We start from the raw sequence: 12014 nt of genomic DNA, 5'->3' as shown, positions 1-12014 counted from the left end.
GTACTGCATACGAATTTCTCCACTTCCTTTCGACGAAAGAGATGTACAAGAAGAAGGAATGGAGAAGGGAAACTTTAGAGAGGGGAGCAAACAACTGGTTACTTACTACTGTATTGTTAAGAAAAGGAGAGAAAGATGTAGAAATAAGGAGAGAGGACATTATATATAAAAAGACTGTTGATACTGAGTGAGTACATTCTCCCTGGTGGCTGTGACGGTTTAACACTCCCTGACAACATGAAGGCCGTCTCACTGGTAAGAAATAATAATAGTAGATTTATTATTTACATTATTTTATTTAAATTCTGAAAATATTTACTTAAATTTAAAAAAAAAATTATGGATTTTTGTTCTTTTACAATATATTAATTTAACTATTTTTTAAGCATAATTTTTGTTCATTCCACTTGGAACTTCTATTGTGTATTCTTTTGAATAGACAGAAAAAATTAAATGCAAAAACCCACGAAATTCATACTACTGATACGAGCAATTAAATGTTTGAATGTTTAATTGATAGTCAGTTAAGTACATCCCTATATAATTCAACAGCATTAATCTACTGATATCGATTTTAGCATTTAATATCAGTTTACTAGCCAGAAGAATGTAATGATATTCTTCCCAATATACATTCGTTAGTGATTAAATTAGTTATTTGATATTAGCTCATTTTATAAATGAAAAACAACAAAACCTTTTATTAATTCAATTTGAAATTTTTTAAATATCATTACAATTTTATTCTATTATTCTATACATCTTTTTAATAACAACCTAATCATTATTAGGTTTATTAACTTAAATGAGAGTTAATAATAATAATAAACTCTCTTCAGAGGTTTAAAGAAAACATTACTTCAACTTGTTTCACGGAGCACTACATAACAATTTCAAATTTTTCCCTTTTTCCGTATACATCACAACTACAACCACTTTACCCTGCTACTGAAGTAGTTGAATAAAAAATATAAGAGAAATGAATGCTAAGATAACTATATATATTCAGTTAAGCAGTGTAAACACGATATTTTAATTAGATAGACCGAAATAATTTATAAACGTGTTTAATAAAATATTAATTGATGAAAATTTGTTTACTTAAAACGATTTGTACCGGTACACCGTTGAAATCAATAATTAAAAAATATTTAAAAAAATATGTATTTTATAAATAAGTCATCAAAAACCCACTTCATCATTTTTTAAAAACTAATTTAATTTATCACAACTAGAGTAAAACCAAATTTAATTTGTAAAATTTATTTAAAAACATAGTAAATTAATTTTGCAGAAATGAAAATAATTTCGCAGTATTCCGGATGATTTACTACTACTATAATACTTTTTTAAATTTTTGTGAAAAAACTAAAAAAACATTTTAAGAGAAAGTAATTTGAGCATAGTTATTTATAATTAAGATACAAATAAATTATCCATTTAATATGATTAAATCCAAAGTATAAGTCAACATTTTATATTTGCAAGTTAAAAATTACTTTTGTGAGATTTTATTAAAAATCTTATAGTATAAGTTAAAATTTTATATTTGCAAGTTAAAAACTACTTTTGTGAGATTTTATTAAAAATCTTATATATATATATATATATATATATATATAATATATTATATTATATATAATAAATATATATAATATATTTATTTTGTGTGTGCTTGAGTGTGTGTGTGATGAAACTCTGTTTAAATATTCGTTTACAGCAATTCGTACGAGAATTTAGCTTATGAATCTTAAATTAGCATAAAAATGAGGGTATAAAATTTCACATTTTTATCTAAAAAAAGGCCAACGTAAATACTGAATTGTATTAATGTGAAAGTGAAAAAATTAATTCACACAGATTATCACGATAATCATTATTATACATTCGTCAAGCGTCCAAGAATACTGACGTAACTTAGCTAACAAGACGATGTCGTGAGTTTGAAGTACTGTAACAGAATAATTAACTTAAAACCGCCTTTTGACTTTTTGATCGTCAAGAAAGTCCATTTCACTTAATCACTTAATTTTCTTTCATGAAATTTTTAAGAGAAAGCAATTTGAGCTTAGTTATTTATAATTAAGATACAAATAAATTATCCATTTAATATCTTGTAATATGATTAAATCCAAAGTATAATCTAAAATTTTATATCTGCTCAATGATCCTTATTTTTTGATTAAGAATTTTTAAAACTTTGTATGCGTAAAAACGTAAACGTTTTATTTATTGAAAATCGTAGTTCTTGACGTACTAATTTTCTCAAGTTACGGAATTCTGATGTAATACATATTACTAGAACGTTAACTTATATCGTTTGGTATCGTGTTTCATTTTGTTAATAACTTTTCATTCAAATATTACAAGCTAAAGAAATTTCGTTACGGCTTACAAACTTTGAAGTGCAAATGTTTATACTTAAAATAAATTAAAAAAATTGCTCTCACAGAAAGAAAAATGATAATTCAATCCATCAAAGAAACTTATTTTTAAAACAATCTCTACACAAATTTTCACCTGGGATCAGGTAAAGACAAAGTGAAATAATGCCAAACCCAAACTGGGAGTTGAATTCAAGAGTAATTAAATGACGTTCACGAACATTTTAACCAAGTCCAAACCGAATTCAGAGATGCTGTTTATGAATGTCACCATGACGAATATTTTCCCGTAATTTTAAGTTAATAGGTTGTACGTAAATTTAGACATAATTTTTTTTGTATAAATTTTAGTTTTTATAGTACTCTACTACTGCTCATACTTTTTAACACTCAAAGAATTTTCAAAAAATTACTCGAAAATAATAATTTATTTTTATTTTCTCGCTAAATTTTGATATTGGACGTCTTAAATACGTTGTAACATTTTGAAAAAATTTCATGTATTTATTGTTGCGTAGAATATTAAGCATGCGCATTTTTAGCAGTTAGATAATTTTCAATAAAATATCGTTGTACATTTTTTTCAATTCAACCTTTAACATTTTTGGTAGTCATTTTAGAAAAAAAAAAATCAACTGGTCTTAATATACATTTAACATCGATTTATTAATTTGAAAAAAAAATCAAAATTTATGAAAAAATGTACAACACAAATGGATATTATTCGTATACTCACACTTACGTAACACAAGAAACCATCAGGAAGTTTACTCTTTTTTTAAATTGAATTTTCTAAAACTTCAAAAATTATTTGCTAAACCAACAATAAATTTTGAAAATCAGTGTATAGGGAATTATTACACTTATTCTAATTATAATTATTGATTAATTCTACTTCCTTATATTTTAAATTAATCGATATTACTATGTTAGTACGGTATATTAATAATAAAATATGATGTTAAAAAGTTAAATACGAGTAATACTAAATAGAAGTAATAACAATTAATTTTTTTTTTTGGAACTTAAGAACAGAGAAAATATTCTCTTGTGCATTTTCGATAAACTTGCACAATAGCAAGATTTTCTATAAAAAAAATTATTTCGAAAGAATTCATTTAACTTTGACACAAACTGAAGATTTAAATTAAGTTCTAATTTCTGAAAACTTGAAACTGGATTGTGTTTAATTAAAAAAAATAATGATACATTACTTTTCTTTATTTATTTTATGAATTTTTTTAAACTTTATGAACATAAAGTAATTTAAATTTTAATAGTTCTGGAAATACGATAACGTAAACTTAATTTTTTTTTTATTCATATATTAATTTTCCATTATTATAAGAATAAAATAATTATGTAGTACCACGAATTTATTTTTAAATATTTAAAAAAATGTTTCTTATTATGATGTAAATGAAAGACTGTTTACATTCCAACATGTTTGGAAAACATAATTAAGTTATGTCAATAAATTTCGCTTCGTCGTAAAAAATCAATATAGAATTTTGCATTTAATTGACGAAATTTTATATCAACAATTTTCACCCTGTCTGTTGTCTATCAGCAAAATATATATATATTACAATTATGTATAACTTAATTGTAACTTGTTGTTAATTCAAGGCTGGGACTGGTGTATAAGTAGCCGAAGAGGAGCGCTCCAGCCATATCCCTAACTACTGTGTGTAGTTATTGTTGATAAAAATATTCAACTTCTCTACAACATATCTTTTCCTGCCGACATAAAAGTCGAGTTATAGATAGATCCTTCCGCCCGTTACACGACACACATACAATATTTCCATAATACATAATTTATTTTCATAACGCAGAAAGTACAGGAATGGACCAGCAGATTAATTAAAATAATACGTAAGGAAAGTCAGTGATAACGATGTAATCAAGAACACTGCTACTTTTGAGTCTAAAAGTTATTTTCTAGACTAATAATAATTATGCTACAACCACGTTATTTATCAACTTTTTGTACCAAGTTTTTTATGTATGTATTCATCATAATCACGTGTACCAGTACTTTACGTATAGACTGCGTAATACACATTCAGTTTGTGACGCAATATTTATATTTATTCTAAAGGTAGCATATAATTATTATCCATTTTAATAATAATAATTGCAATAATTAAAAAAGAATTATAAATGTAAAAGTACGAATACTCTGCTAAAATTTTTTATTCCTTTCTTATAAATATTCTGGAAGTCTCTAGATATCCACCACAGATTTCTGGATTTGGGCCCGTAGGCAGCCGCGTCCCTTGTTCATGACATGTTAGCGAGGTGTAGTCTTGTACAGACTCAGGCCGACCGCACTTGAGACCTGTGGTTAATCGAAACACAACCACCAAAGAACACCGATATCCACAATCTAGTATTCAAATCCTTGAAGCTAAGTAATGAAAGTTGTTACTGTATTTGAGAACTATTTTGTAGTAATTTATTGCTTGTAAAGCACTTAAAACACAAAGATTGTAAAGCACATAAAGGTTTATGAATAATAAATTTCATTTATTTACTGGTTTTTTCATCTTAAAGTTTAATTTAATGCTCATTGATAGTAAAAACCACTTAACTAACACAGTTTGTTATTTACATACATACTTACATATATACATATATAATTTGTTTTAATTAAATTGTATTATCCATTACTTGTGGTTTTACTCCTTTACGCATACATCTCTGTATAGGAATACATGAAAGAGAAATTTTATTTTAAATGTTTTATAATGTGATTTATTAAACAAAAATAAACTTTTTTAATTCCTAAAAACTAAAGCATTTTTATCTAATTACTTTTTAATGCAACGGTTAACTTCATAATCGATAGAAAACTGGTTATTTTTAAATTAAAGTTTAATCTTTACATGGAATTTTTCTGCCTGAAATTCTTCCAGATATGTGAGAAATAATCAGTGTTTATTATTATACATTAGGTTTAAGTAGCAAGAATACCGTAATTAAATGATAAGAATACAAGAGATAAGTATTAAAAATTAAAAAACATGACTGCCAAAAAGAACATTGCTTACAAACCTTGCTCTTTAATATAAGATAATTAAAGAGTGTGGGTGACAATCGGTTCAGCCGTTGAGTTGTTACGGTGAAACAAAATACATACACGCTAAATACATTACATTCCTTTTTTGGCAGTCGCATAAAAACACTAGTAAGACAACTGTATGAGATGCGAGTTTCCGAGTCGTTCAGAATGAAGTGTTAGATGCGAGTTATTCAGAGACGGATTCATTCATCTGATAGATTTAAAAAATTTTTAAAGTTTAAATATATATATATATATATACATATTTATTTAGCCTATGATACTCCCGGTAACGTAAGGATTCCAATACAAGTTCATACATCTAAACCGGTTCAGCCGTTGAGCTGCTACGGAACAACAAACAAACATACATACACCCTAAATACATACCTTTTAAATAAAAAACCTTTTTGGGCAGTCGTTTATTAATAGAAAGGAAAAGATAAGTGCGTTAAATGATTAATGAGAAAAAATAATTATTTAACAGTTTTTATTTTTCAATTCAAAATATTCCCAGTTTTTAGTGATTTTTTCGCAACTATGCCGATAATAAGAGATACGATTATTAGCATTCTAACGAGAACTTGAAAGTTAGATGAGGATTATTCCACCGAAACAAAGTGGGGTATCTGTCCTCATAAGAGGACTAATTACTTAAATCTTCATGGTATGGTACCGAGTGAGTTAAACAGTTTTTAAAAATATCATTTCCATTTAGCGTATGTTTGAGCACTACTCAACATAATCGTCAAAAACAGCGTTAAGACGTGGTAAATTACTTAAATAAAAAATAGGAAAGAAATAATACTACATTTCATTTGAAAAGTCTTACCTTATTCTTTAATTAAATAAATTATTTTAGTGTTTCAGCTAATGAAAAAAATTACGTCTTTCACTCCCAGAATATTTCTATTTTACATCAATAAAGACCTATACATTTATTGAAAGTGTAAAAAAATAATAGGTCCTTAACAATGAAAAAATTTAATCAAACCTTACCTCTTAAAAAAATTTAGTTATTTTTGTTTGAATTCCGAGGACGGTTATGAAAACAAACAATGTTCTTTCCTGAAAGAAGTCTTTGTGTATTAGTATAAAAATTCTAGTCATCATGATATCGACAAGTCAGTCAATTTTCACTTCTATTTGGGATTTAGAAATCGTAGGAAGTATGAAGTAAAACTTCTATCGGTTTATAATACAAACAGAAGGAAACTAGATGAAATATACCTAATTTATTTTTTTTTAAACTTAATTGTTCACAGTTTCATTACTCTTTTTAAAAATTCTAAACTTCTTACTCTTTTTTATAAAATTTTAAAGCATTTGCAATTAATGAATTTATTATATAAAAGATATTGAAATGAATAATTTGAAAGTTCAATATCTAATTGATTTCTTATTTTTCTTCTCTATTCCAGCGATCATTTTTTGCTGTAAATATAATAGTATAAATTATAATCTTTAAAATAAAAATTGGTAAATAAAACATATATTATTATAATTATTAGTCATTAAATTTTTATTACATTATACGTAAATTCTATCTCTAAGATCTCATGATTTAGACATCAAATTTAGATACATCAAAACAATTATTTGCTGAAATTACGTCAGACTGTGTCGGCCTTTGTCTATTAACAAATTTATCACAGTTACTTCATATTCCTAGGATTTTAGGTCTAATCTTTATTCGCTGAATTCGAATTAATTGTACACTTCTCTTTTCCTTGACCTTTCACTCAACTTTTAACCTCAATACTTTCTTTTTTCAATGCGATCCTCATTTTAATAAATTATTAAATTGATTTCTACACACTGTGTCTACCTCGGTTTAACTACAGATATTCTGTTTTCAGTCTTTTCCGATCGGTCGACGACTGACCGAAAACATTGATTGAATTTATCTTTTTTAAAAGTTTATTTTCAGTTTGAAAAAAATATTTAGCGACTCGGATACATATTATTTGGCCGGTTGTATTATGAATTATTATTTCGACAGGTTTTATTCTTCCCCTTACATATTTTAGATTATTTTCTGTATATAGTTTATTGCAAAAATAAATAACATTAACCGTAGACGCCATAAAAGAATTAAGTGTAGTATTTTATGATGAAATAAAATACAACCTATGATTCTAAAGAACACATATTAATAATAACTTGATTTTATTCACTGACGTAATTTTTGTTTATACAGTTAGGTAATATTAAAGTGTACTTAAAATACATTATGTTGTTACTCTCATAGATAGGCAACGTTAGGTTATATATTCATTACACGTTGTTTTTTTTTACTGTTAACGTTAAGTTACGTGTTGAAGATGCTCCTTTCATCTTTAACTATATACGATTATTATTTCGAAATATATGAACCAATAACATTTAATATAATATTTGTTACGTAATACAATTAATGAATACAGAAAACCGGTTCAGCATGCAACTTTATTTTTATTTGATAATGTCTAGTTTCACTGTAAGAATTTTCTAATAAATGTAAGCCCATTAAACCTGCATAATGATCGTCTTCTTTAATGTAATATTATTACTACTGCTATCATTATTATTTTATATACTATTACGTAACATAAACTTTCATTCATTAATAATAATAGTGTAAGAAAATAGTTTGAATTGTATAAGAAATTTCCTCCATAAAAAAGTTTTAGTTATTAAATCTTTCTTATTTATTTTTATTTGTTAAAAGAAATCTTCTTGGGTTTACTTATTAAAATCGGATGATGTTTTCTTTCCAAGATAATTAATAGGCTTTCGGTATAACATAAACTTTGTAAAATCCGGTTCTTATTATTATGTAACAATCAAATTTATATTTGTGTTTACAACGTTCTAATAAAGGAACTTTTTAATATCAAAAATTGAAACAAAACCAATTAATTTTTCACGGCTGATTTTTATTGGCCATATTATTATCGTATCGGATCATTGAACTCAACTGGTTCAAATCGATTCAAAATAATTCGCAACAGTTTTACATTTCACTTGCGCTATAGTAGGCTTAGAATATACATAATCTCAAAATTCTATTATTAACTAACCCCTTTATTTTAAAATAATATATAATTATTTTGAAAGCCTATAAATTATAAATCGTGATAAGATTAATTATTATCTACATATATATACTACGTACTACCTACCATAAGCAGGAGAAGTAAATCAGAAATATCAAAGAGTGCAGCAGAAGTAATATAATATAGCAGAGAATATAATAAACAGAAGTAAATTCATTAATATTGGTCACGATTGAATTATTCACAAGGTTTCCAAAAATTAAAAATATCGAATGCGTGAAGCTATTAGACTGATTTTTTCTTATTTCAAGACGGATTTACTTCACAACGGAGTATAAATTGATAATCTGGTTTGATAACGGACAGATTACTCCTGAAATATTAGCGTTAACACGCACGACTTAAGTAACCGATTATTCGTGCATTCAAATCCATTAACTGAACTTTATTAAGATTTGAACAAGAATTTTTTAATAATTTCAAAGTCAAAATAATTAACAATAATCATCCGGTTACTAAGTAAATTATTACTATTGATGATAATTTACTTAGTAATTATCAGAATTGATTATTAGCAGATCATTCAGATTTATTAACGGAATAAATTTAAAATAAGAGTATCATATTACGATACGAACAATTTTCGTTTTACGTGATAACTTCAACCGTTATAAAACAGTACTGATGTACAATACCTACTTTCTCATTTAATAGTTTGTAGTATGTGAAGGTGAAAGCATATTAAACGACTGTTTGAAACATGATAATTCCCGGGGTCATAACTAGTAGTAATTGGTTTTAAATGATACATTTTAAAATATGTAAAAAATATATGTATAATGACTTTCTAGTACGTCTATAAACGAACTTAATATTTATTCAAGAGTAATAATTGTACAGAATAAATAAACTTCTTCGGTTTAATTATATTCTCTTTTTCTTATCTTTTATACGTGATTTCAACTTTACAGAAGAACTACAAGCGTACTTAAGAAATTTAGACCGAATTTTACTTGTAACCTTCAGCTATTCATAAATGAGCAAGGCTAATTTATTTTATTATCAAAAGCACAAAAAAGGAAATCTTGAATCCCCTAGTCCGAGAACATCGGATGCTTAATTATTTTAATCTCATTTATCTATTTCAATTTACTGAAAAGAAACAAAATAATAGTAGTAGTACAGGTTATCATCATGATTATTATTATTATTAGCAAACTGGTAGTATTTGCTTATGATAATAATTTACAGTTAAAAATTATTAATTATATAAGTTAATCTACTCAGTATATAAAAAAATTTTGATTTAAAAAAAAATCCATTTAAAGAATCACTTCGTGATGAATGAATAAATAAACAAGGAAGAAAGCTTTTTAATCCAGATCGTGAAGTAGAAGATATACTTACAACGTTTATGAACACTTTCAGATATGTAGATAAAAAAAACGTGAACATTCATCAAAGATTTCTTTTTCTTTTATCATTGAATTAATATATTAAGTAAATATTTATCTATTATTTTTCCTACTTTTTTATTTATTTGTTTTAAATATAGATTTTATTGACTTGTAACTGAAGTTTACAAATTTAAATCAGTTTTTCAATTTCTCTGCATACAAATTTTTATAATAAAGAGTGGCAAAATCAGCAGCTTCGTTAAATTAAATTAAAATGATTGTTCCGAGATTGATTCCTTATAAGTTAGATTATGGATTTTTATTTTGACGTCGGTTTTTGGAAGAGCGTCGTTCTCTACTATCAAGAAATTTTTCGTGAACAAAGAAATAAAACATTTATAATTAAATCACTATTTAATTATTTCAGTTTAAAAATGTTATATGTAGTTGTTCAACAAAATTAAAACCGTATTTAGTTTAATACACAGACAAAACTTACTAAAAGGTACATTTACTAACACAAAATGATGTTACTTTAAGGATTTCAGTTCACTTATGGATTAAGCTGCTCTAAAATATTGCTATTAATCTGCAAATATCGCTTTAATTTGACTATCTTTTTTTCAGAAATATACCCCGTTAACTGAACCGGTATAGAAAACCCGAACATTTCATAGAGGTCGATATTTTCTGTAATAGTCTGTTATTGACATAATGTAATTTCCAAAAAGCTATCAAAGTTTTACATTTTATTTTCAGTATTTAACAGAAATCGCTCCAGAAAATAAATCTGTAGATCATAATACAATGTAGTTGGTGTAGGTATCAAGTGACATTTTGTTATTAAATGAATTTTTTTCTCTTTGTTTCAGTGTCTAGTCGCCTCTCTGGCATTTGTTTATGCTGAACCCCCAGTTGGAGGTGGCTACAGCTACTCCAGACCATCTGGTGGTTATTCAGGTGGAGGTGGTTACCATGGAGGCGGTGGATACTCAGGAGGTGGTGGTGGAGGATATATACAAGTAGCTCCAGGACCATCTACTAATGAAGGGCAATATGTTGACCAAGGACTTCTTGAACAAGTTAGACAGATCATCTTGAAGGATGAAGCATCTTCAGTATCATACAGTGGAGGTGGCGGTGGTGGCGGCGGCTACCCAAGCTCAAGTTATGGTGTACCAAGCTCAAGCTACGGAGTACCAAGTTCAAGTTACGGAGTACCACAACATTACATAAGCAGAGTTGTCGGCATTGATCTCGAAGGAGTGAAACAAGCTCTCCAAGTCGCTCAGTTTGAACAGGCTAGTTCTGGTGGTGGATATGCTGGCGGCTACCCATCTGGTTCATATGGTGCACCATCTCGTCCATCCGGCTCCTACGGAGTACCATACTAAATACAAAGATCATCGTAAAAGCGCGTATCACCTCATTGTACATACTCATCTCCACCATCATCGTTGTTTCATGAAACAAGTTTGAGCAAAACCGGACCTGTATTTCCCAGTTATTTTATTATTATTGTTATGTATTTTTAGTTCTTTATCTTTCTGTATCTGTCATCGTTTTCCACAGTGTTTTCCGCTTTTGCTCAAACTTGATTCGTAATCTGTTTTTTTATATCATTGATGTTTTTTTAAAAAAATATAAAATCATATCACGTTTACATTTTTTAAAAAAAATACAAAAAAATTAGAAAAAAATAATAAAAAAGATACATTTGCCACCGTGAATTTGTTGTTTTCATTTCATACTAAACCAAGCAATATTTTATTGTAGAAAATAAAAATATGTTAATTTAACTGTGAAGAAAATTTAAATTTGATGTTATTTAATGATTGTCACAAAACAATGGCAACATTACAAAAAAATACTGACTGGTGTAATCTTTCTCTAAACTATTATGTTCCAAATCCTCTAAAAATAAAATTAATGAGGATAAAGTACCTACATGCATATGTATTTGTAGGGGGTGGGGGTGGAGGATAAATTAATTTTCATGCACTAGAATTCAAAACAGTTGACCTGCAATTTTAGATTCAAAATGAATACAGTGTTCATCACACTTTTCAGAATTCAGTTTTTACAAAAAATTAATAAGATTCTTTAAACAGAAAATGTCTTTACAACT

At 26.9% G+C, this 12014-nt stretch overlaps 1 protein-coding gene across 1 annotated transcript; it reads left to right on the top strand.

Moving 5' to 3' along the window:
* The first annotated feature begins 208 nt into the window (after positions 1-208).
* On the top strand, positions 209-11609 carry LOC142327959 (uncharacterized). The gene is made up of 2 exons (XM_075371386.1): positions 209-255; positions 10759-11609. The coding sequence occupies exons 1-2, from the start codon at positions 238-240 to the stop codon at positions 11278-11280; spliced, it is 540 nt and encodes a 179-aa protein (XP_075227501.1). The 5' UTR covers positions 209-237; the 3' UTR covers positions 11281-11609.
* The last annotated feature ends 405 nt before the right edge of the window (positions 11610-12014 follow it).

Source organism: Lycorma delicatula, chromosome 1 (assembly GCF_047948215.1).
Source record: "Lycorma delicatula isolate Av1 chromosome 1, ASM4794821v1, whole genome shotgun sequence".
Taxonomy (NCBI): domain Eukaryota; kingdom Metazoa; phylum Arthropoda; class Insecta; order Hemiptera; family Fulgoridae; genus Lycorma; species Lycorma delicatula.
The sequence above is the reverse complement of the archived record's forward strand: the minus strand, read 5'-3'. Positions and strand labels throughout refer to the sequence as shown.